Genomic DNA, 27063 nt, shown 5'->3' on the forward strand with positions numbered 1-27063 from the left:
CCCACCACCCGTCACTAGTGTCCAGGTAACTCCCTACCTCCCATCACTAGTGTCCAATTAACTCCCCACCTCCCATCACTAGTGTCCAGGTAACTCCCCACCTCCCATCACTAGTGTCCCAGTAACTCCCCACCTCCTGTCACTAGTGTCCAAGTAACTCCGCACCTCCCGTCACTAGTGTCCAGGTAACTCCCCACAACCCGTCACTAGTGTCCAGTTAACTCCCCACCTCCCATCACTAGTGTCCAGGTAACTCGCCACCTCGCGTCACTTGTGTCCACGTAATTCCCCACCTCCCGTCACTAGTGTCCAAGTAACTCCCCACCTCCCATCACTCGTGTCCAGGTAAGTCCCTACCTCCCGTCACTAGTGTCCAAGTAACTCCCCACCTCCCCTCACGAGTGTCCCAGTAACTTCACACCTCCCATCACTTGTGTCCAAGTAACTCCCCACCTCCCATCACTAGTGTCCCAGTAACTCCCCACCTCCCGTCACTAGTGTCCCAGTAACTCCCCACCTCCCGTCACTTGTGTCCAGGTAAATCCCCACCACCCGTCACTAGTGTCCAGGTAACTCCCTACCTCCCATCACTAGTGTCCAATTAACTCCCCACCTCCCATCACTAGTGTCCAGGTAACTCCCCACCTCCCATCACTAGTGTCCCAGTAACTCCCCACCTCCTGTCACTAGTGTCCAAGTAACTCCGCACCTCCCGTCACTAGTGTCCAGGTAACTCCCCACAACCCGTCACTAGTGTCCAGTTAACTCCCCACCTCCCATCACTAGTGTCCAGGTAACTCGCCACCTCGCGTCACTTGTGTCCACGTAATTCCCCACCTCCCGTCACTAGTGTCCAAGTAACTCCCCACCTCCCATCACTCGTGTCCAGGTAAGTCCCTACCTCCCGTCACTAGTGTCCAAGTAACTCCCCACCTCCCCTCACGAGTGTCCCAGTAACTTCACACCTCCCATCACTTGTGTCCAAGTAACTCCCCACCTCCCATCACTAGTGTCCCAGTAACTCCCCACCTCCCATCACTAATGTCCCAGTAACTCCCCACCTCCCGTCACTAATGTCCCAGTAACTCCCCACCTCCCATCACTCGTGTCCCAGTAACTCCCCACCTCCCGTCACTAATGTCCAAGTAACTCCCCACCTCCCGTCACTACTGTCCCAGTAACTCCCAACCTCCCGTCACTTGTGTCCAAGTAACTCCCCACCTCCCGTCACTGGTGTCCCAGTAACTCCCCACCTCCCATCACTAGTGTCCCAGTAACTCGCCACCTCCCGTCAATAGTGTCCAAGTAACTCCCCACCTCCCGTCACTAGTGTCCAAGTAACTCCCCAACTCGCGTCACTAGTGTCCAAGTAACTCCCCACCTCCCGTCACTTGTGTCCAAGTAACTCCCCACCTCCCGTCACTAGTGTCCCAGTAACTCCCCACCTCCCGTCACTAGTGTCCAAGTAACTCCCCACCTCCCATCACTAATGTCCCAGTAACGCCCCACCTCCCATCACTAGTGTCCAGGTAACTCCCCATCTCCCGTCACTAGTGTCCAGGTAACTCCCCACCTCCCGTCACTAGTGTCCAGGTAACTCCCCACCTCCCGTCACTAGTATCCAAGTAACTCCCGTCACTAGTGTCCAGGTAACTCCCCATCTCCCGTCACTGGTGTCCAAGTAACTCCCCACCTCCCGTCACTCGTGTCCAGGTAACTCCACACAGCTCGTCACTAGTGTCCAAGTAACTCCCCACCTCCCGTCACTAGTGTCCAGGTAACTCCCCACCTCCCATCACTCGTGTCCAGGTAACTCCCCACCTCCCATAACTAGTGTCCAAGTAACTCCCCACCTCCCGTCACTAGTGTCCAGGTAACTCCCCACCTCCCATCACTAGTGTCCCAGTAACTCCCCACCTCCCGTCACTAGTGTCCAGGTAACTCCCCAAAACCCGTCACTAGTGTCCAAGTAACTCCCCACCTCCCGTCACTACTGTCCAGATAACTCCCCACCTCCCGTCACTAGTGTCCCAGTAACTCCCCACCTCCCGTCACTTGTGTCCAGGTAAATCCCCACCACCCGTCACTGGTGTCCAGGTAACTCCCTACCTCCCATCACTAGTGTCCAATTAACTCCCCACCTCCCATCACTAGTGTCCAGGTAACTCCCCACCTCCCATCACTAGTGTCCCAGTAACTCCCCACCTCCTGTCACTAGTGTCCAAGTAACTCCGCACCTCCCGTCACTAGTGTCCAAGTAACTCCCCACAACCCGTCACTAGTGTCCAGTTAACTCCCCACCTCCCGTCACTAGTGTCCAGGTAACTCGCCACCTCGCGTCACTTGTGTCCACGTAATTCCCCACCTCCCGTCACTAGTGTCCAAGTAACTCCCCACCTCCCGTCACTAGTTTCAAAGTAACTCCCCACCTCCCATCACTAGTGTCCCAGTAACTCCCCACCTCCCATCACTAGTGTCCAAGTAATTCCCCACCTCCCGTCACTCGTGTCCAAATAACTCCCCACCTCCCATCACTAGTGTCCAGGTAACTCCCGCCCTCCTGTTACTCATCATCATAGGCCCTCCCTCAAAATCCCTCAACACTTGCTTCCACTCTAAAAGTGAGTTCTCAGGTGACTGAACAGTCCAATACAGGAATTACAGTCCCTGTCACAGGTGGGGCAGACAGTCATTGAAGGAAAGATGGGTGGGACTGGTTTGCCGCACGTTCCTTCCGCTGCATGCGCTTGCTTTTTGCATGCTCTCGGCGACGAGACTCGAGGTGCTCAGCGCCCTCCCGGCTGCATTTCCTCCACTTCGGGCGGTATTTGGCCAAGAACTCCCAGGTGCCAGTTGGGATGTTGCATTTTATCAAGGAGGCTTTGAGGGTGTTCTTGAAACATTTCCTCTGCCCACCTGTGGCTCGTTTGCTGTGTAGATGTTTCGAGTAGAGCGCTTACTTTGGGAGCCTTGTGTCAGGCATGCAGACAATGTGGCCCGCCCAACAGATCTGGTTGAGTGTGGTCAGTGCTTCGATGTTGGGGATGTTGGCCTGTTAGAGGACGTTAACGTTGGTGCGTATGTTCCTCCCAGGGGATTTGCAGGATCTTGCGGACATCAACCAAGTATCCAGGAAACTCCCCACCTCCCGTCACTGGTGTCCAGGTAACTCCCCACCCCCATCACTCATGTCCAGTCCCGTGAAGCTCCCACAATGAGCTCCACTGACCAACCACATTCCAGGAGATGAGTGCAATATCATGAATGTTTTTGATAAAGCTACCTCTGCCTGACCCATGGTAGGAGCAGGTTCCGCCGGCACCGGGCACCTGTGGGGCCTCCCTGTGGCTATTGGTAATCTTTCAGCCTGGACAGCAAGTGTTGAAGGGGGGAGTCTCTCCACTCAGCCCGAACCTGTCCTGATCTCGTGTCCACATTGTGCGCACTGTAGTGTGATCTGGAGCAGGATCCCAGGCTTATGCTTCCTCTCTCTAACCCCAGTGGCTGAAGTAAGCATTGTCCCCATACGTACCCTGTTTAATCAGCTCAAGCTTAATGACAGCCTGAGCAATGTATCTAGTCAATGGGCCATTGTGGAGCAAGACTTTGGTGTGCTTTATCTTTTTATATCTCTCAGTTGCGTAACGAGGGATCTTGGTACTTTTGTACCGAGTAATTTATAGAGTAAAGCTCCCTCTGCACTGTCCCATCAAACACACTCCCAGGGCAGGTACAGCACAGGTTAGATACAGAGTAAAGCTCCCTCTGCACTGTCCCATCAAACACACTCCCAGGGCAGGTACAGCACGGGTTAGATACACTGTCTGGTGTGTGTGTGACTGACTCTGTTCTCTGTTTGGTTCAGGCTGTGAATATGAAGGGAAGCAGTATATAAATGGGGACATTTTCTCATCCAGTGCCAACCCCTGCATGAACTGCTCATGTGTGGTAAGTCTGCCATTGTTGGAGATTTAAAAGTATTGGCATATGCTTAGAGATCATTCACTGAAAGGGCCATTGGCATCTTGACCTCCAGGTATTTGGCGCTTGGTCATTTTAAATGTCATTGTTTGGGGCATGTTTGACCCTTGGTTGTTTGACCTCTGGCCCCTGGTTGTTTGACCCTGGACCCTGGTTGTTTGACCCATGGCCCCTGATTGTTTGATCCCCGCACCCTGGTTGCGTGATGTTTGGTTATTTAATTTCTTGTCCTTGGTTGTTTGACTTTCAGTTGTTTGAGGCCTTTTTTCTGACCCCCTGATGCTTGGTCCTCTGACCCCGGTCCTCTGAACCCCTGATCCTCTGACCTCTGACCCCCTGATCCTCTGACCACCTGGTCCTCTGACCACCTAGTCTTATGACTCCCTGGTCCTCTCACGCCTGGTCCTCTGACCCCCTGATCCTCTCACCCCCCTGGTCCTCTGACCCCCTGGTCCTATCACCCCTGATTCTCTGACCCCTGGTCCCCTGAGCCTTGGTTCTCTGGCCCTTGGTCCCCTGACCCCATGTCCCCTGACCCCTGGTTCTCTCACCCCTGGTCCTCTGACCCATGATTCTCTGACCCCATGTCTTCTGACCCCTGGTCCTCTGACCCCTGATTTTCTGATCCCATGTCCTCTGGTCACCTGATCCCTGGTTCTCTGGCCCTTGGTCCTCTGACCTCTGACCCCTGGTCCTTTGACCCCCCCCCCCCCCGGATGATTAAAATGCTTCCCTGTGAATTCACTAACCTATTAGACTTAGTTAATGTTTAATCATTGAATGTCTGCTCTTTGTTTGTTACAGAGCAGCCTGGTGAGGTGTGCCCCCATTCAGTGCCAACCTCTGCTGTGTGCAAACCCAGTCCAGGAGGCCGGTCAGTGCTGCCCCAGCTGCCCAGGTGAGAGCAAACCGTGCGTCCAGCTGAGGCGGAGTCAGGTTACGGCAAAATGCCCCATTCTCTGACTCTGTCACTGACTCGCGCAAAATCAGTAGCAACAGTCTGAGCACAAGCACACTGACACCCCAACACAAACATGAAAATAGTGACAGGGTAAATGTACACCAACATGTGAAAATAGTGACACAAATTAAACAACATTTCAACACCCCCTTAAAGTGTGCACACACACCCCTAATCTCCAATCTCCATCCCACACTCCTAAAACAATCCCCATCCCACACTCCCTGTGTTATGTATGTAAACTTTACTAGTGTGTAAGACTTGCCACCAGGAGGCGCACCTGTTGGAGACTCGAGAGTCACCTGCACACCCCAGGCAAGCAGGTATAAAAGGCAGTCTACCATGCTGCTTCCGCACTCTGGAGTTACATTAAAGGGACCAAGATCACAACAGTTTGAGCTTGCAGTATAGTCTTGTGGAGTTGTTCTGAATGTAACAATTGGCGACGAGTAACAGATCAGGAACTTGCACGCGGTTATGGCTGCCGTTGGTATTCTTGAGAGATTTGTTGAGGGTGATGATTGGGAAGCCTTCGTTGAGCGTCTTGACCAGTGCTTCATGGCCAACGAGCTGGATACGTAAGCGCAGGGCGATTCTCCTCACCGTTTGTGGGTCCACGATATATGACCTCGTCAAAAATCTGCTAGTATCGACAAAACCAACGGAGAAGACATATGAAGACTTGTGCACGTTGGTTCGGGAACACTTTAAGCCGAAGGAGAGCATCTTAATAGCCAGGTATCGCTTTTACATGCACCATCGCTCCGAGAGCCAGGACGTGACGAGCGATGTCGCCAACCTAAGACGCCTTGCGGGACAGTGCGAATTTGCTGGATTTTTGGGGGAAGTGTTGCGGGACTTTTTCATGCTTGGAATCAGCCATGAGGTCATTCTTCGCAAACTGCTGTCTGCCAAATCCCTAGATCTGAGCAAGGCCATCACGATAGCCCAGGCTTTCATGTCCACAAATGATAACACTAAACAGATATCTCTGCAGCATCGAAGCTCACCGGCAAGTACTGTGCAGAAAATAACGCCTTCAGCAGGCAGAACTGTACATGGCAAGGCCTGCACGCCTGCAGAGGTCAGACCTAGGATGACTCGGAGTCCGCTGTGGGGCGTGAATGCGAATCCATTAACACCATGTTGGTGCTGCGGGGGTAATCATTGGGCCCATCAATGTCGATTCAAGCACTACATGTGCAAGGGCTGTGGAACAATGGGGCACCTCCAGTGAATGTGCAAACGTACTGCGACTCACCACGTGGCAGAGTCGGCAGAAAATGACCGATCTGGCACGGATCATGCTGAATGAGTAAGAAAGGCAACTCAACCCGAGGCTGAAGAGGAAGTGTATGGGGTACACACCTTCACCACCAAAAGCCCTCCGATAATATTGAACGTCAAATTAAACAGCATTCCAGTTTCCATGGAATTGGACACAGGGGTGAGTCAATTATAAGCCAGAAGGCTTTTGAGAAGCTGTGGGGCAACAAGGCACAAAGGCCAAAACTAAGCCCAATTCACACAAAGCTGCGCACTTATACCAAAGAGCTCATACCAGTCATTGGCAGTGTGGCAGTGAAGGTATCGTACGATGGAACTGTGCATGATTTATCACTATGGATTGTACCAGGCGATGGCTCAACGCTGTTCGGCAGAAGCTGGCTAGGAAAGATCCGATGGAATTGGGACGATATCAAAGCACTGTCTTCGGTGGATGACGCCTCGTGCGCCCAAGTGCTAAACAAATTCCCGTCATTATTTGAGCCGGGCATCGGCAACTTCACAGGCGCCAAAGTGCGGATCCATCTCGTCCCTGGTGCACAGTCCGTCCATCACAAGGCCCGAGTGGTTCCATATATGATGCGAGAGAAAGTCGAGATCGAGCTGGACAGACTTCAACGAGAGAGAATCATATCGCCAGTCGAGTGGGCCAGTCCAATTGTTCCGGTGTTGAAAAGCGATGGGACGGTCAGAATCTGCGGGGACTACAAGATAACAATCAACCGAGTCTCGTTACAGGACCAGTACCCACTACCCAAAGCTGATGACCTGTGCGCAACGCTACCAGGGGGGGAGTTGTTCACCAAGCTGGATCGAACCTCTGCTTACATGACACAGGAGCTGGCTGAACCTTCGAAAAAATTGATGTGCATCAACACGCACGAAGGACTGTTCAGATACCACAGATGCTCTTTTGGCATTCACTCGGCTGCGGCTATCTTCCAGAGGAACATGTAGATTCTGCTGAAATCGGTTCCGTGCACCATGGTGTTTCAAGATGACATCCTGATCACTGGTCGCAACACCATCGAACACTTGCACAATCTGGAAGAGGTTCTAAAGTGACTGGACAGAGTGGGACTCTGGCTGAAACGCTCCAAGTGTGTTTTCCTGGCGCTAGTGGTCGAATTTTTGGGGAGAAAGATTGCGGCAGACGGCATCAGACCCACGGACTCCAAGACGGAGGCCATCAAGAATGCACCCAGACCACAGAATGTGGTGGAGCGGCATTCGTTCCTGGGACTCCTCAACTATTTTGGTAACTTTCTACCGGGGCTGAGCACTTTGCTGGAGCCTTTGCATTTATTGCTATGCAAGGGTGACGACTGGGTTTGGGGTAAATCTCAAGAGACAGCCTTCAATAAGGCCAGAAACCTGCTATGTTCTAACAAGTTACTTGTATTGTATGACCCGTGTAAACGTTTTGTTCTAGCTTGTGTTGCATCTTCGTATGGGGTCAGTAGTGTGTTACAGCAAGCCAATGTGTCAGGCAAACTGCAACTGGTTGCACATACGTCCAGAAGATTATCCAAGGCTGAAAGAGCCTACAGTATGGTTGAGAAAGAAGCATTAGCATGCGTATACGGGGTTAAGAAAATGCACCAATATCTCCGGTTCGAGCTCGAAACCGACCACAAACCGCTCATTTTGCTGTTTTCAGAAAGTAAAGATATTAACACCAATGCTTTGTCCCGCATCCAAAGATGGGCACTAACATTATCTGCGTATGACCATGTAATCCGCCACAGACCAGGCACTGAGAACTGTGCTGATGCCCTCAGTCGGCTACCATTGCCCACCACCGGGGTGGAAATGGCGCAACCCGCAGTCTTGCTTCTTGTAATGGATGTTTTTGAGAGCGAGGAGTCACCTGTCACTGCTCGCCAGATCAGGACCTGGAAGAGCCAGGACCCTGTGCTATCACTAGTAAAAAGCTGCGTCCTTAATGGGAGCTGGTCGGCTGTTCCCGGGTAAATGCAAGACAAAATTAAGTCGTTTTACCGATGCAAGGATGAAATGTCCATCCATTCAGATTGTCTCCTATGGGGAATCGCATGGTTTTGCCAAAAAAAGGCAGGGAAACGTTTATACACGACCTACACAGTACCCACCCAGGCATCGTCATGATTAAGGCTATCGCCAGGTCGCACATTTGGTGGCCCGGCATTGACTCGGAATTGGAGTCATGCGTACACCAATGTAACACTTGCTCACAGTTGAGCAATGCACTAAGGGAGGCCCCACTGAGTCTGTGGTCATGGCCCTCCAAACCGTGGTCCAGGGTCGATGTAGATTTCGCTGGCCCCTTTCGAGGAAAGATGTTTCTAGTAGCAGTGGATGCGTACTCTAAATGGATGTATGTATAATAATGTCGTCATGTATGTCCACTGCCACCATTGAAAGCCTCTGGGCCATGTTCGCCACCCATGATTTGCCCGACGTCCTTGTTAGTGACAATGGACCGTGTTTCACCAGCTCGGAATTCAATGAGTTCATGACCCGTAATGGCATTAAGCATGTCAGGTCTGCCCCATTTAAGCCCACATCCAACGGTCAAGCGGAACGGGCTGTCCAAACCATCAAGCAGAATTTGAAACGCGTGACGGATGGTTCCCTGCAGACTCGGTTATCTCGGGTTCTGCTCAGCTACCGGACGCGACCCCACTCACTTACTGGTGTTCCCCCCGCAGAATTGTTAATGAAGAGAGCTCTCAAAACCAGGCGGATCTTAATGACCATGTAGAAACCCGGCGTCACCGGCATAACATGTACCACGATCGCGCGGCTGTATCGCGTGACATTGAGGTTAATGGCCCTGTGTTTGTTCTTAATTACGGTCATGGTCCCAAATGGGTTGCTGGCACTGTGTTAGCCAAGGAGGGGAATAGAGTGTTTGTCAAACTTTTGAATGGACAATCGCGCAGAAAGCACTTGGATCAGACCAAATTGCGATTCACTAACAACCAAGAACAGTTTGAAGAGGACATTACCATCATTGATCCACCAACACACACCCAACCAGCAACCGACCTCGCTGTCAACCACGAGGATAAAACCACCATGCCCGACAGTCCGACCAGACCAGCTACATCACAGTGTAGCAATGATCCGACCGACTCACCCATGCCAGGACTTCAACTCAGGCAATCAACCCGGGAACGCAGAGCCCCGGATCGCCTCAACTTGTAAATAACTTGTATCTAAGACTTTGGGGGGGAGTGATGTTATGTGTGTAAACTTTACTAGTGTGTAAGACTTGCCACAAGGGGGCGCACCTGTGGGAGACCCAAGGGTCACCTGCACATCCCAGGCAAGCAGGTATAAAAGGCAGTCTACCATGCTGCCTCCTTACTCTGGAGTTACATTAAAGAGACCAAGGTCACAACAGTTTGAGCTTACAGGGGGAAGAGCGAGAGGATGGGGAGAGTGAGGGGGGGGACAGAGCGAGGTGGGGGGAAGCGAGGGCGGAGCGCGAGGGGGACGGGACAGAACGGGGGCGGAGAGCTAAGGGGGGACAGAGGGAGGGGAGAGTGTTGTGGAGTTATTCTGAACGTAACACCCAATCCCCATCCCACAGACTCTCTCACTCCATCCTCACTGTGTTCTAATGGAGACTCTTCACCCTGTCTCCTCTATAACCTCATTCCTTCCCTAGGATTCAGGTTCTGGAACTTCTAACCCCCTTCCCCCCCTTCACTCTCCATCCCCCTCGCTCTCCCCCCCCTCATTCTCCCCCCTCTTGCACTCCCTCCCTCGCTCTGCCCCCCCACTCTGTCACTCTGTTCCCCCCTCGCTCTGTTCCCCTCTCGCTCTCGCCCCCTCACTCTGTTCCCCCTCGCTCTGTTCCCCCCTCACTCTCCCCCCCTCGCTCTGTTCCCCCCTCGCACTGCCCCCTCTCAAACTGCCCCCCTCGCTCTCCCCCCCCCCGCTCTCCCCCCTCATTCTGTCTCCGCCACCCTTGCACTGCCCCCCCTTCCCCCCTCGCCCTCAACCCCCCTCACTCTGTCCCCCCCTCGCTCTGTTCCCCCCTCGCTCTCCCCTCCCCTCGCTCTTCCCCCCTCGCTCTGCCCCCACCTCGCTCTCCACCCCTTGCTCTCCCCCCTCGCTCTCCCCCCCTCGCTCTCCCCCCGCGCACTGCCCCTCCCTCGCACTCCCCCCCCCCTCGTTCTTCTCCCCCCCTCACTCTCCACCCCTCGCTCTCCACCCCTCTCACTCTCCCCCCCCTTGCTCTTTCCCCCTCGCTCTTTCCCCCTCGCTCTCCCCCCTCGCTCTCCCCCCCTCGCTCTGTTCCCCCCTCGCTCTGTCTCCCCCACCCTTGCACTGCCCCCCCCTCGCTCTCCCCCCCCCTCGCTCTCCCCCCCCCTCGCTCTCTCCCCCCACCTCGCTCTCCCCCCCTCGCTCTGTCTCCCCCACCCTTGCACTGCCCTCCCTCTCGCTCTGCCCCCCAACCCCCCCTCGCTCTATCTGCCCTCTCCCCTACAGCCTTTTAAAACCTAAGCCTGGTGCCGTCTAACCACACTGCTTCATGACTTTGCTCACCTTCTCTGCCCGACGGTGTGATGGAATGTCTTTCTGCCCTCTCTCAGGATGTGAGCTGGACAGAGCAGGCTTGGATCACAGCCAGACATTCACTTCACCGGACGGTTGTCGGACGTGTGTGTGCACGGTGAGTAACGGCAGCTTTTCAATTTGTTGACATGTTTACACCTGTAAATGCACACAGCACTAGGAGTTGGCCATTCGCTCCATCTTGTTACCCATGATGCTCTCTGTCTTGAAGCCGCCATTCCTTGCAGTTGGATCCTGCGAGTGAATGCTTGATGCCCTTGTAAAGTCCTGTCCCTGAAGTACAGACTCACACAAGGCACATGCTGAAGTCAAGGTCACTTAGGACCTGCACCTTTATTACACAGCTCTCGAATGGCACACTTGCATGAGACCTGTCTTTATATACCTGTATGGAACAGGTATATCCAGTGTCTCCTGCAAGTGCACCCCTGGTGGTAAGGTAAGCTTGTGGTTACAGGTCATATCTGGTTACAGTCATGTATAGCATGGTAAGATACAGTGCTGTACAGTAGTGTGAGATACAAGACATCACCCTCCCCCAAGGTTTTATTGTCTTTATAGGTTCAGTCTCTCAGGTGGTCTATGCTCTCACATGGAGCGTCTTAATTGTGGTTCAGTTGTTTGCCTTGGTGGCTGTTTTTCTTTCGGTGTGATTGCTGGTTTCTCGCCTTTGCTGTCTGTTTCATTCAGTATGATTGTTGTTGACTAGCCTGGGCTGTCTGTTGGGATTGCCCTTTCCTCAGGGTGTTCCCTCTGTCTGCCCACCAGGTGTGGTGTGAGTTCCACATTGTAGTCTGCCTCTGGTTCTTGGTGAATCTACTTTTGACTTGATCTACATGCCTCTGGCAGGTTTGGTCATTGTCCATTTGTACCACCAGTAGCCTGTTTCCTTCCTTTCCTGTTACTGTCCCTGCAAGCCATTTGGGACCCCTGCCATAGTTTAGCACAAATACTTTGTCCCCTATCTCATTGCACCTCCTCCTCGAATTTCGGTCATGGTATTCAGTTTGCTTATGGCGCTTTGCCTCAACGATTTCGTGCATGTCTGGGAGGATTAATGAGAGCCTTGTTTTTAAAGTCCTTTTCATGAATAGTTGTGCGGGGGGGATCCCAGTCAATGAGTGCGGACGAGATCTGTATGCCAGCAGCAGTCGCGACAGGCGGCCCTGCAGCGTGGGACCTTGGATTTTGAGCATGCCTTGTTTAATGATTTGCACTGCTCTCTCCGCCTGGCCATTGGAGGCCGGCTTGAATGATGCCGTCTTAACGTGGTTTATGCCGTGGTCACTTATGAAATCTTGGAATTCTGCACTGGTGAAGCATGGACCATTATCACTGACCAATATGTCAGGGATTCCGTGCGTTGCAAACATAGTTCCAAGGCTCTCCACAGTGGTGGAGGTGGTGCTCGAGTTTAAAATGGTGCATTCAATCCACTTTGAAAATGCTTCTACAACTACGAGGAACATTTTGCCCATGAATGGGCCCACATAGTCTACGTGTACCCGCAACCACGGTTTGGTGGGCTAGGACCAGGGGCTCAGGGGGGCTTCCCTGGGGCATTACTGAGTTGGGCACAAATAGGGCACCGTTGGACGCAGAGCTCCAAGTCCGCGTCAATACCAGGCCACCAGACGTGGGAGCTGGCTATGGCCTTCATGAGAATGATCCCCGGGTGCTCGCGGTGGAGCTCCCGGTCAAATGCCTCTCTGCCTCGCAGAGGCTTAACTACTCGGCTGCCCCACATCAGGCAGTCCGCTTGTAGTGATAGCTCAGGCATGCGCCTATGGAAAGGTTTGATCTCCTCGGGGCAGGCATCGCGAGCCTCTGCCCAGTCACCAGTTAAGACACATCTTTTTACTAAGGATAACGTGGGGTCGCTGGTCGTCCAGGCTCTGATTTGGCGAGCCGTCATGGGCGAACCTGTGGACTCAAAGGCATTGATTGCCATGACTATCTCACAGTCCTGTTCGTCAGACCCTTCCATGGTCGCCAGGGGTAGCCTGCTAAGCGCGTCGGCACAGTTGTCTGTGTCTGGTCTGTGCCTTATTGTGTAGTCGTAAGACGCCAGCATGAGTGCCCACCGTTGAATGCGCGCTGAGGCGTTGGCGTTTATTGCCTTGCTCTCAGATAGTAGGGACGCGAGGGGTTTGTGGTCAGTCTGTAACACGAACTTGGCCCCGAAAAGGTATTGGTGCATCTTTTTGACACCGCACACGCACACGAGCGCCTCCTTCTCTACCATTCCGTACCCACGCTCTGCCCGCGAAAGTGACCTGGAGGCATAAGCTATGGGTTGTAATTTACCCGCATCATTGACATGTTGTAAAATGCACCCGACCCCGTACGCTGACGCATCACATGTGAGAACTAGCTTTTTACCTGGATCAAAGAAAGCCAAAACACTGTTGGAACACAAAAGGTTGCGTGCCTTATTGAAGTCGCATTCCTGGGCGTCCCCCCAAAACCAATCGCACCCCTTTCTGAGTAGCACATGGAGAGGCTCCAGCAGCGTGCTTAAGTTCTGCATAAAGTTCCCAAAGTAATTGAGTAGCCCGAGAAAGGCACGCAGTTCCGAGACATTCCGGGGCCTGGGTGCCGAGCGAATTGCTTTGGTTTTGGACTCTGTTGGGCGGATTCCATCAGCGGCAATCCTTCTGCCCAAAAATTCAACCTCAGGCGCGAGAAACAGGCACTTGGATTTCTTAACTCTTAGGCCTACCCGATCCAGCCGCTTTAGTACTTCCTCCAAATTGCGGAGATGGGAGTTGGTGTCCCTGCCCGTGATTAGTATGTCATCTTGAAATACAACCGTCCCCAGGATGGACTTGAGCAGACTCTCCATGTTGCGCTGGAATATAGCAGCTACCGACCTGATGCCGAATGGGCATCGATTGTACATGAAAAGGCCTCGATGTGTGTTGATTGTGGTGAGTAGCTTAGACTCTTCGGTCAGTTCTTGCATCATATACGCAGATGTGAGATCTAGTTTTGAGAAAAGTTTTCCTCCAGCCAATGTGGAAAATAGGTCCTCCGCTCTGGGCAGCGGGTATTGGTCCTGTAGAGAGACTCTGTTTATGGTAGATTTGTAATCCCCACAGATTCGTACGAATCCATCAGGCTTCATGACCGGGACGATGGGACTTGTCCAGTCGCTAAATTCCATGGGTGAGATAATGCCTTCCCGCAGAAGCTTGTCCAATTCATGTTTAATCTTTTCCCTCATCACATAGGGCACAGCTCTAGCCTTGTGATGGACCGGTCTAGCATCCTGTGTGATGTAGATTTTAACTTTAGCCCCTTTGAAGGTGCCCACACCTGGCTGAAAGAGATGTTCAAATCGACTTAGAACTGTTGAGCAGGAGGTCCGTTCCTCTGACGACATGGCGTGAACATCATCCCATTTCCAATTTAGTTTTGCCAGCCAGCTTCTCCCCAACAGTGCTGGGAGATCTCCGGGGACAATCCACAGGGGAAGTCGGTTCACTGTCCCTTTGTGTGTGACTGAGAGCATGGCGCTGTCAAGGACTGGGACGATTTCTTTGGTATAGGTCCTTAGTTTGGTGTCGACCTTGCGAGCTTTGGTCTGTCGCTTTTGTGCGGCCACAGCTGTTCAAATTGTTGAGCACTCATGAGAGATTGACTCGCTCCCGTATCCAGCTCCATGTTGATGGGTATCCCGTTGAGTAGGACCCTCATCATTATTGGAGGCGTCTTGTTGTAAGAGCAGTGGTCATTGATCATGTTGACCCGCTGTACATCGGTGTCCCGGGTACTGTCCCCACCGTCTTCTGATCCGCTTTCCGACCCATCCGATTCGTATACCAGCCGAGCTGCCGTTTTTCTGCACATGCAGGCCAGATGCCCTGTATAGTTGCAGTTTCTGCAAACGGCATGCTGAAATCGACACCCCCTTGATGAGTGCCTTCCCCCACATCTCCAGCGCAGACCGCTTCCATTGTTTCCAAAGGATGAGCTGCATCTGGCTGATCTCTCTTGAGCTTCTCTCAGTTTGTAGTTGATTGCTCGCATTGTGGGTTGATGAGGTGTGAACAGCCGTTCATGTGGCCCTTGATGGCTTCTGGCGCCACTGCCTGCTGTTGAGGGCCTGCTCTCCTGCCTTTGTCTGTGTGTGGGGGTAGCGGCTTGTTTCACGCTGTGAACCCCTTGTTCCGATGTTTCGTTAGTTGTCGTACCCGCAGTGTAGATCAACCTCGTTTCTTCTTCTCCTTCCAAGAATGTCTGTGCAACCAGTACTGCTGCCTCTAGGGTCAAGTTCTTGGTTTCTATGAGCTTTCATAATATGCCTGCATGGCCTATTCCTTCAATAAAAAAGTCTCTCAGTACTTCTCTCCTTAGTTCATCGGAGAACTCACATAAACTAGCCAACCTCCGAAGTTCCGCCACGAAGTCGGGTATGCTCTGGCCCACACAGCGTCTGTAGTTGTAGAACCTGTGTCTGGCCATGTGTAAGCTGCTCGCTGGCTTCAGGTGGTCTCTTACCAGTGTTCTCAACTCTTCAAACGACTTGTTTGCTGGTTTCTCGGGTGCCAGCAGATCCTTCATTAAGGCGTATGTTTTCGAGCCACAGCTTGTCAAGAGATGGGCTCTTCTCTTGTCTGCCTTATCGTCGCCCAACCAGTCTTTGGTTACAAAACTTTGCTGGAGCCTTTCTATAAAGTCCTCCCAATTATCTCCAGCATTGTATTTTTCATCTGAGCCGTTGGTCGCCATTCTGTGGATTCTGTAATCCCGTAACTCGTTGCCATTGTAAAGTCCTGTCCCTGCAGTACAGACTCACACGAGGCACATGCTGAAGTCAAGGTCACTCAGGACCTGCACCTTTATTACACAGCTCTCGAATGGCACACTTGCCTGAGACCTGTCTTTACATACCTGTGTGGAACAGGTATATCCAGTGTCTCCTGCAAGTCTCCTGGTGGTAAGGTAAGCTTGTGGTTACAGGTCATATCTGGTTACAGTCATGTATAGCATGGTAAGATACAGTTATGTACAGTAGTGTGAGATGCATGACAGCCCTAATGCCACACATGGATCCCTGGAGCTGAAGCAGGATCCCTTTAACGCAGCTGCAGAGTTTACATCCAGTTGCTGCACACCAATTTCCTCCCGATCACAGGCGGTTCCTCCCCCAGCCCACAATCTCCCATTGCGGGAATCAGCGATCCAAACTATGGGCACTGATCTCCATATCTTGCTGGAGTCGCATTTGTAGCCACACAAAGCCCCGGGAGAATGGCAGGACCATTACTACAAACTCAGACTTTGGAGACACAGACACACAGACACTCACTCACTCACTCACTCACTCACTCACTCACTCTCACATGCACTGAGACACACTCACACACACTCACTTACACTCAAACTCACTCACTCACTCACACGTGCACTGAGACATACTCACTCACTCACACACACACATACACTTACTCATTCACTCACACATGCACTGAGACACACTCACTTACTCACTCACTCACTCACTCACTCACACTCACTCACTCACTCACACTCACTCACTCACATGCACTGAGACACACTCACTTACTCACTCACTCACACATGCACTGAGATGCACTGAGACACTCACCTCACTCACTCACACTCACTCACTCACTCACAAATGCACTGAGATGCACTCGTTCACTCACTCATAAATGCACTGAGACACACTCATAGACACACACGCACACACTGACACACACACGCATACACTCACACACTCACGCATACACACGCATACACTGACACACTCACACACTAACACACACTCCGATACGCTGACACACACTCATACACTGACACACACACAGACATACACTCAGATACACTGACAAAGACACACACACACGTGCATGCAGAAACACACTCATTTCCCAGCGGGGGTCCCTGGCAGTGATGCGGAGTAGGAGCTTGGGCTGATCATTTCCCCTCCCTATTCTGGGGCACTGAGGCCAGGTGTAGTGGCCCAGTCAGTGGGGATCATTCCCTCGCCTTGTGTTATGTTCAGAGTAAGTCCTCCAACACCCGGCCCCAGCGCCAACCCCTTTCCCTCCGCCCCCTGCCCCCCCCACCCCATCTAACAGAACACGGTCTGACAGAGTTGGCAACGATCGAAAGCTGAAACAGATGAACAGCGAGAGCTGATCTAAAAGTCGAGAGGATGTTTTGTGGGGCGCACAGGCTGAGGGAGGGGCTGCTGACTGAGGTTGTGCATCAGAGCTTGGCGAAGGACCAGCCGGGTCTCGGGAGTGGGGTAAGCGCAGTAACCTGATCCTCACAGTATTCACATGGCGAGCAGCTCTGCACTTAGAAGATTTCCAACAGATTTTCAGTTAACCCCTTGAGGCAAGGATTGGCATGTCGGCTGAAAGTCTCCTTGGAATGAATAGTTTTCAGATTGTTTTCTTGTGCTTTCCGCTTGTTAACCTGTGACTGTGAAATATGAATGAGACGGCGCATACTCTGTGTAGGATCAGAATGTCAGCACTGTTCCAGTTGCATGTGTGACATGTGTGTGTGCCCCTGTGCGTGTTTGTGTGCATCTGCCCATGTGGACGACGCCTGCGTCTGCACACATACAGAGGCCACGCTCCAGGACATAGCCGACATATTTACTGAGGCGTACGAAAGCATGGGCCTTCCGCTAAACATCCGTAAGACAAAGGTCCTCCACCAGCCTGTCCTCACCGTACAGCACTGCCCCCCCGTCATCAAGATCCACAGCGCAGCCCTGGACACCGTGGACCACTTCCCTTATCTCAGGAGCCTCCTATCAACAAGAGCAGGCATCGACGACGAGATCCAACACCGCATCCAGTGCATCAGTGCAGCCTTCGGTCGCCTGAGAAAAAGAGTGCTTGAAGACCAGGCCCTCCAAACTGCCACCAAGCTCATGGTCTACAGGGCTGTAGTAATACCTGCCCTCCTGTATGGCTCAGAGACATGGACCATGTACAATAGACACCTCAAGTTGCTGGAGAAATATCACCAACTATGTCTCCGCAAGATCCTACAAATCCTCTGGGAGGACAGGCGCACCAACATCAGCGTCCTCGTCCAGGCTAACGTCCCTAGCATTGAAGCACTGACCACACTCGATCAGCTCCGCTGGGCAGGCCACCTAGTTCGCATGCCAACACGAGACTCCCAAAGCAAGTGCTCTACTCCGTGCTCCTTCTTGGCAAACGAGCCAAAGGTGGGCAGCGGAAACGCTACAAGGACACCCTCAAAGCCTCCCTGAAAAAGTGCAACATCTCCACTGACACCTGGGAGTCCCTGGCCCAAGACCGCCCTAAGTGGAGGAAGTGCATCCGGGAGGGCGCTGAGCACCTTGAGTCTGGTCGCCGAGAGCGTGCAGAAACCAAGCACAGACAGCGGAAAGAGTGTGTGGCCAACCAGTCCCACCCACCCCTTCCCTCAACGACTATCTGTCCCACCTGTGACAGAGTCTGTGGCTCTCGTATTGGACTGTTCAGCCACCAAAGAACTCACTTCAGGAGTGGAAGCAAGTCTTCCTCAATTCCGAGGGACTGCCTATGATGATATGTGTTCGTGTGAGCACACGCGTGTGCGTGCCCGTGTGAGTGCGACGTTTGTGTTTGTTTGCGTGTGTTCACATCTGTGTGCCTGTGCGTGTGACTGTGTGTGCTTGTGCGTGCACGATTCACTTCGGCTGTGCACGCTGCACATTCTGACCAGTTCAGTCCAGACAATGGTGGCCAGCATCCTTTGAACGTCCTCTGTCTCCGCTCAGCGTGTTAAATGGTCGAGGCCACGGCCACCGGGATGGCGGCAACGTGGCTGTGGATCGTTCCTGGCCGTTCTCGGGGCCGCTGTCTGTTTACATTCACCACTTGCTTCTCTCTTCCCCCGTCTCTACCTTCCGTGTCTGCATCTGTGATACCGGGGCAGGGGCTCTGTCTGTGCAGCAGGCCAGGCAGTCATCCACTAATATTCAAACCCGCCCGCTCCGATGGTCCCTGCCCCTTTAAGACACTGCCGGTGTTTGAACCCCCCCGGGAGGTGATTCCGACATCTGGGCCACGCCCTGGTCACAGAGACTGAGGTGGGGGGAGGGCAGATTCCTGGAATGGGATCACAGTCCCAAGGGATGTCGGAGCGCTGCTGGCCTGCGTTGGCTCTGTTGCTCTCCATCCTGAGCCACGTTGCCCCTTCGCTCACTCCCTGGCACTCCTGGTTCTGTGCAGAACACGCGTGGCCTGTACCAGGGGTCACTGCGAGGGCGGGTGGGTTATTAAAATGACCCTGCAGCTGAAGAGTTCAGTCTGTCAGCCGTCCCTGTCGAGCTCAGAACGGAAGTATCGGCAGAAACCCCGCTGGTGTGAATATCTCGCGTGCCTCTCGGGGACCGCTGGGGTCCAATTACTGGGCAGTCTACAGGCGCGGCTTCGACCATCGGTCAGTCACACTGACTTGGTCTCCCTCGGCCTCCCGGTGACTGCCCCACGTTCCCGCAGCTTCGGTCCGCAGGGTCTCGGTGAGCGGGTGGGCAAGTCTGCTGTTGGCCCTGAACCAGATCCATCCGCATTCGCTCCTGTGTGGCAGATCGTGAGGGGGTTCAGGATGGGGGGGAAAGATCGCGAGGGGGGGGGTGTAGTGGGGGAGAGATCAGGGGGTTGTGGGGGAGAGATCGGGGGGTGGGGGGCGAGAGATCGGGGGGGTGGGGGGGGAGAGATCGGAGGGTGGGGGGGAGAGATCAGGGGGTGGGGGGCGAGAGGTCGGGGGTTGTGGGGGAGAGATCGGGGGGATGGGGGGGAGAGATCGGGGGGTGGGGGGAGAGATCAGGGAGTGGAGGGTGAGAGATCGGGGGGATGGGGGGTGAGAGATCGGGGGGTTGTGGGGGAGAGATCGGGGGGTGGGGGGGCGAGAGATCGGGGGGATGGGGGGGAGAGATCGGGGGGTGGGGGGGGAGAGATCGGGGGGTTGTGGGGGAGAGATCGGTGGGTTGTGGGGGAGAGATCGTGGGGTGGGGGGGCGAGAGATCGGGGGGGTGGGGGGCGAGAGATCGGGGGGGTGGGGGAGAGATCGGGGGGTGGGGGGGGCGAGAGATCGGGGGTGTGGGGGGAGAGATCGGGGGGTGGGGGGGAGAGATCGGCGGGTGGGGGGGCGAGAGATCAGGGAGGTGGGGGGGGAGAGATCGTGGGGTTGTGGGGGAGAGATCGGGGGGTGGGGGGGGCGAGAGATCGGGGGTGTGGGGGGAGAGATCGGGGGGTGGGGGGGAGAGATCAGGGAGGTGGGGGGGAGAGATCGTGGGGTTGTGGGGGAGAGATCGGGGGGTGGGGGGGGCGAGAGATCGGGGGGGTGGGGGGCGAGAGATCGGGGGGGGTGCGGGAGAGATCGGGGGGTGGGAGGGCGAGAGATCAGGGGGTGTGGGGGAGAGATCGGGGTGTGGGGGGGCGAGTGATCGGGGGATGCGGGGAGAGACCGGGGTGGGGGGAGAGATCGGCGGGGGGAGCGATCGGTAGGGGGAAGAGATCGGGTTGAGGTGGGGTGTTGTGGAGAAGAGATCGGGGGGGGGGGGAAGAGATCATGGTGGGGGGAGATTGGGGGAGGGGAGAAGAGATTGGGGGGCGCGGGGAGAGATGGGGTGTTGGGGGGGGGGGGAGAAATGTCAGTTGCGAGATGTCCGACCTGCTCATGCAAGCCATAGCTCACTCATGCTTTTAATGAGCTGGTTTTGCAAACCATGTTAATGAGGGAGAGAGAGAGAATATCAAACCAGGCAGATTTCTGCTTCAGCTCCCCTGGATAAAGGGCCTTTGCTGGGTCTGCCCATGTCTCAAATTGAAGAATGTTCAGAACAAAAGGCGATGAGATGAGCGACTCTGTGCAGAGGTTGAGGGGCCGCAGACAGGGTCAGGCTAAGCGATAAGGGCCGAGGTTAAACTATCGGTGTCGGACGTTGCCTTAAGGGAGGGTGGGGGCCGGGCTCAAGCTGGGGGTGGGGACTCGGTCGTGGGGGTTGGCGGTGAGAGCTGGGGTTGGGGTCGGTGTAAGGCTCGGTGGGGTCGGGACAGGGGTCGGGCTCAGGGCGGTTGCCAGGGGCAATACTCCCTCTAATTTGTTTTGTGTGTGATCCCTTTCATACGCCTTATCTTCCAGCAGTTAACGGCTCGTGAGCGGCATGTGCGGGGCTCCTGATTGGTGCAGGGCCGCACGTCCACGCATCTTAGGGGGAACATTGGTCGGGGGTGGGGGCTGGGGTGTAATGCAGCGCCGCACGCTCTGACTGTTACCCAGACCCCATTTCCTTTCTCTTTCCAAAGTGGGGCGGCGAGGCACTCAGAGGTGAGCTGCCCCGGGGCACGATTGTGTCACGATGCCGGAGATGCTGGGAACCCACTGCCCAACACGTCAGGGTATGAACAAGGTGGGGTCAAAGGTGACTTGTGTAGAAAAACCCCAACAGAGGGGGAGATCGGGGAGGGGAGGAGGGGAGGAGGATAATGGAGTCATGGATAAGGATTCCTTGGGAAGGTACTGGGGTGAGAGGGCAGAGTACCAGTGAGAGGCAGTAAGCACTGGAGCAAACAGGGCTCAAAGATAATGGCTCAGAAATTCCTGTGACACCATTGCCGCGGGCAATCTGGTAAAATAAAGAAAAAAAATGCGGACTTACCTTTCTCTCCTGCGCCCACTTGAACTTCCGATTCTGTGATGAAGATTCCCGGGCAGCGTATGATGTCACGCCGCCCGGGAACACAGCACGCGCGAAGCCTGTGGTTTCTTTCGGAGTCTGTCCCCGCCCACAGGAGCTGTCAAAAGGAGCTCATTTACATAGGCCACGCCCCTGATCTAAGGTGTCGGGTCTGAGCACGGGGGGAGCAACACGTTACATTTCCACAAAAGTAGAAGAGCTAAACAATTCGTGCAGGTTTCCCATCTGCATATTTTAAAAAACTAGCTGATCAGCATAAATAGAGTTGAAATAGTTTAATATAGAGTATCGCTTTCACCCAATTTACTGTTGACACTCGTGCACACTTGCATAAAGCCGCTCATATTTTACAAGCCAAGCTGTAATAGACAGCACGGTACCTCAAATGTTATAAAAGTCGGAAGATTTGAATCTCTCATTACTGTGAGAGGAAGTTGCTTGTTTCCATTTCCTGCTGTTTATTTAGTTTGTGTTAAGCTTTTACTCTACAGAACTCCTCAGCATCGACTGCTGCTTATGCTGAAGGCTATTGAGCTGTTTGAAGCAAAGTTTCAGGTGATGCAGATACACACAGAATGCAGGCTGTATGCCTGCTTTATCTCGCGCAGAACTTTCGTGCCCTAGTCCTGGGCAGAAGATCTCGAAAAGTCGGAATTTTGCGCGAGACCTCATAGGTCTCTAGCACATGGGGAAAGTCTGTCAAGCTCCAGCTTAACAGACCGGAAAAGCCGGTTTTCAGCGCATGTGCATTGCGCGCTGAAAACTGGCTTTTCCGATGCCTTCCCGGGTCCATAGAAACTTCATACGGGCCCGGGACATCGGAATTTCAGAGCCAATAAAGGCTGTGCTCAACGTGCTATCATTCATTAACTTCATTCTTGGAACTCATCGAAGCGAAGGATTTCAGTGCTGAAAAATTAAACACTTTGCATTTCAAACACCCAAGCTCCCTGAAACACGCCCAGGACAGGTACAGCACGGGCTGATACAGAGTAAAGCTCCCTCTACACTGTCCCATCAATCACGCCCAGGGCAGGTATAGCACGGGTTAGATACAGAGCAAAGCTCCCTCTACACTGTCCCATCAAACACTCCCAGGGCAGGTACAGCACGGTTTAGATACAGAGTAAAGCTCCCTCTACACTGTCCCATCAAACACTCCCAGGGCAGGTACAGCACGGGTTAGATACAGAGTAAAGCTCCCTCTACACTGTCCCATCAAACACTCCCAGGGCAGGTACAGCACGGGTTAGATACAGAGTAAAGCTCCCTCTACACTGTCCCTATTGGGTTTGAGTGTGCTCCTGGGTGATGTCGGGATCTTTCCATGGAGTTTTCAGCGCTGTGTCTCCAGGCTGTATCGATGGGTTTGCTGAACGGGATCATTAAGCAGTGGCGCCCTCCTGTGGATCCCTGTCACATCTGTACGTGTTTAGTCAGGGAGGGTCGGGGATTATTTAAAGAAAGACTTGGATATATATAGCGCCTTTCACGACCACCAGACGTCTCAAAGCGTTTTACAGCCAGTTGTACTTTTGGAGTGTACTCACTGTTGTAATGTAGGAAACACTGAGATATTGGTTTGTTGTTGACAATTGCTTCATTTCAGAGCAAAGCTGGCTTTGTTAATGTTCAATGTCTGCTCCCTCTGTGGAAAATGCCTGCAATGCAATTCTAGCTTCTAGTTCTGTGGCATTGTATCAAACATAAATGTACCCGCTGCCCAATATCTGACTGACTAATTGCCCTCCCCCACCCCCGCCAGAGTTGCACTCAGGTATGCAGAGCACCGCGGATCGATTGTAATCCCTGATTCACGGATCTGAGCCGAGAGATGGCCATCGCTGCAGTGGGTTCTGTGCATTGGAGGACACCATTCACACAGTGCCTAGTGGAAAGTGTGTGTGTGTGTGTGTGTGTGTGAGAGTCTGTATCTGTGTCTACTGTGTGTCTGTGAGTCTGTGTCCATTGTGTGTGTGTGTCTGAGTCTGTTGTGTGCATGTGAGCGTGCACGTGTGTCTGAGTCTGTGTGTGTGTGTGTGCACACGTGTCTGAGTCTGTGTTTTGTGTGTGTGTGTGCACATATGTGCCTGAGTCTGTGTTTTGTGTGTGTGCACACGTGTGTCTGAGGCTGTGTTTGTGTGTGTGTGCACACATGTGTCTGAGTCTGTGATTTATGTGAGTTTGTGTGTGCACACGTGTGTCTGAGTCTGTGTTTTGTGTGTGTGTGTGCACATATGTGCCTGAGTCTGTGTTTTGTGTGTGTGTGTGTGCACACATGTGTCTGAGTCTGTGTTTTGTGTGTGTGTGCACACGTGTCTGAGTCTGTGATTTATGTGAGTTTGTGTGTGCACACGTGTGTCTGAGTCTGTGTTTTGTGTGTGTGTGCACACGTGTGTCTGAGTCTGTGTTTGTGTGTGTGTGTGCACATATGTGCCTGAGTCTGTGTTTTGTGTGTGTGTGTGCGCACATATGTGCCTGAGCGCGGGTGTATGATCCTATGTGAGTGCGTGCCGTGGAATGCCCTTCTCACAGTGAGTGGACATTAGGGTGAGGTACTGCTATTGGAGGCTCCCTCTGGAATCTCCCCTCACTGAGGAATCAGCAACTTCAGGAGAGGTGCGGAGTAAACTTCAAAAACAGAACTAAATATTCCCCTTTGTGTTTTCCAGGATGGGCAAGTGGTGTGTGAAGAGGAACGCTGTCAGACCAACTGCAGAAATCCAGTCCCACCACCCCGGGGCACTTGCTGCCCCCTGTGTGTTGGTGAGACCCCTTTTACACATACACACCCCCTCTAATCGGGGTTCTGGTACCACGGGCACCTACCACTCTCCTTATACACACTCACTCACTCACTTACTCGCTGTCACTTACTCTCTCTCGCACGCGCACACTCTCACTCTCTCTGACACACACTCTCATTCCCATACACTTACTCTCACTCTGTCTCCCTCTCACTCTCTCACACACATACCCTCACTCTCAGTCTCTCTCTCACTCACACACTTACTCTCACTCTCACACACTTACCCTCACTCTCACACACTTACTCACACTTACCCTCACTCTCAGCCTCTCTCTCACTCTCACACACTTACCCTCACTCTCACACACTTACCCTCACTCACACACTTACTCACATATACCCTCACTCTCAGTCTCTCTCCAACTCACACACTTACTCTCACTCTCACATACTTACCCTCACTCTCACACACTTACCCTCACTCTCATACACTTACTCTCACACACTTACTCTCACTCTCACACACTTACTTTCACTGTCTCTCTCTCTCACTCTCACATACTTACCCTCACTCTCACACACTTACCCTCACTCTCATACACTTACTCTCACACACTTACTCTCACTCTCACACACTTACTTTCACTGTCTCTCTCTCTCACTCTCACATACTTACTCTCACTCTCAGTCTCTCTCACTCACACACATGCCCTCACTCTTAGTCTCTCTCTCACTCTCACACTAACTCTCACTCTCAAACTTACTCTCACTTTCTCACACTTACTCTCACACACTTACTCTCACTTTCAGTCTCTCTCTCTCACACTCTCATACTAACTCTCACTCTCTCACACTTACCCTCACTCTCAGTCTCTCTCTCTCACTCTCACACACTTACTCTCACTCTCAGTCTCTCTCACTCACACACATGCCCTCACTCTTACTCTCTCACACTTACTCTCACACACTTACTCTCACTTTCAGTCTCTCTCTCTCACACTCTCATACTAACTCTCACTCTCTCACACTTACCCTCACTCTCAGTCTCTCTCTCACTCTCACACACTTACCCTCAGTCTCTCTCTCACTCACACACTTACTCTCACTCACACTTACTCTCACTCTCACACACTTACTCTCATTCTCACACTTACCCTCACTCACACACTTACCCTCACTCTCAGTCTCTCTCTCTCACTCACACATTTAACCTCACTCTCACACACTTACTCTCACTCTTGTAAGAGCATAAGAATTAAGAGCAGGATGAAGCCACACAGTCCCTTGAGCCTGCTCTGCCATTCAGTAAGATCATGACTGGTCATCGACCTCAACTCCACTTTCCCGCCCAAACTCCATATCCCTTGATTCCCCTAGAGTCCAAAAATCTATCTTTCTCAGTTTTGAATATACTCAGAGACTCAGCATCCGCAGCCCTTGGGAGCAGAGAATTCCAAGGATTCACAACCCTCTGAATGAAGAAATTCTTTCTTATCTCGGTCTTAAATGGACAGACCTTTATCCTGAGACTATGCCCCTCGTTCTAGACTCTCCAGCCGGGGGAAACAACCTCTCAGCATCTACCCTGTCAATCTCCCTCAGAATCTTGTGTGTTTCAATAAGATCACCTCTCATTCTTCTAAACTCCAGTGAGTATGGGTCCATTCTACACAATCTCTCCTAATTGGACAACCCTCTCATCCCAGGGATCAATCTACTGAACCTTTGTTGCACCGCCTGCATGGCAAGTATGTCCTTCCTTAGATAAGGAGACCGAAACTGTGCACAGTACTCGAGGTGTGGTCTCACCAAGGTCCTGTACATTGTAGTAAGACTTCCTTACTCTTGTACTCCAACCCCCATGCAATAAAGGACAACATGCCATTTGCGTTCCTTATTGCTTGCTGGACTTGCATACTAGCTTTCTGTGTTTCTTACACGAGAATACCAAATCTCTCTGAATACACTTACTCTCGCTTTCACTCTCCCCCTCACTCGCTCTCTCTCTCTGTCTCTCACTCACTCACTCTCTCACACTGTCTCTCTCTGTCTCTCATTCACTCTCTCACACTCTCACTCTCTGTCTCTCTTTCTCACTTTCTCTCTCTGTCTCTCTCACTCTCTGTCCCTCTCATTCTCTGTCTCTCACTGTCTCGCTTTCTCTCACTCTCTCACTCCCACTCTCTCTCTCTCACATTCACTCTCTCAATCTCTCTCTCACTCTCTCTCTTTCTCTTACTCTCATTCTCTCTCACTCTGTCTCTCACTCTCACTCTGATTCACTCTCTCTCACTCTCACTCTATCTCACTCTATCTCACTCTATCTCATTCTCTCACTCTCACTCTCACTCTCGCTCTCAATCTCTATCACTGTCTCTCAATCTCTCTCTCTCACTCTCTCTCTCACATGCTCCAGCAGGTGGATGATGATCAGGAGCAGTATCCCGGGCAGACTTGCTGCTCACTTTCCCAGCTGTAGAGCCTGAGATCAGAGAGCTGAGCAGCAACCAGGAGTGAAACCTGCATCTAGGTACCACGCTGTGCGATGAACGTACAACCCCCACCCTCCCCCTGCCCGAACAATCTTGTCTGGAACATGCTGGATGGAGACCAGTTCACTTCAGACACAGTTGGCGAATTAAATGTCCGTGAGTTCCATCAAATTCAGTGACTGGAATATCACTCGCACTCGCTCCCTCAGTCCCAGTCACTTCCCTCAGTCCCTGTCACTCACACTCACTCCCAGTCACTCCCTCAGTCCCAGTCACTCACACTCACACTCACTCCCTCACTCCCAGTCACTCCCTCAGT

General features: G+C 52.8%; 1 protein-coding gene across 1 annotated transcript in view; it reads left to right on the forward strand.

The window, feature by feature from the left end:
- kcp (kielin cysteine rich BMP regulator) overlaps positions 1 to 27063 on the forward strand; it is a 370984-nt gene that overhangs the window by 256292 nt on the left and 87629 nt on the right. The window contains exons 14-17 of the mRNA XM_070897288.1: positions 3866 to 3948; positions 4786 to 4879; positions 10816 to 10895; positions 24176 to 24269. Coding sequence (XP_070753389.1) covers positions 3866 to 3948; positions 4786 to 4879; positions 10816 to 10895; positions 24176 to 24269 — 351 coding nt within the window. The remainder of the gene's footprint in view (positions 1 to 3865; positions 3949 to 4785; positions 4880 to 10815; positions 10896 to 24175; positions 24270 to 27063) is intronic.

This window comes from Pristiophorus japonicus, chromosome 13 (assembly GCF_044704955.1).
Source record: "Pristiophorus japonicus isolate sPriJap1 chromosome 13, sPriJap1.hap1, whole genome shotgun sequence".
NCBI classification, from domain to species: Eukaryota; Metazoa; Chordata; class Chondrichthyes; family Pristiophoridae; genus Pristiophorus; species Pristiophorus japonicus.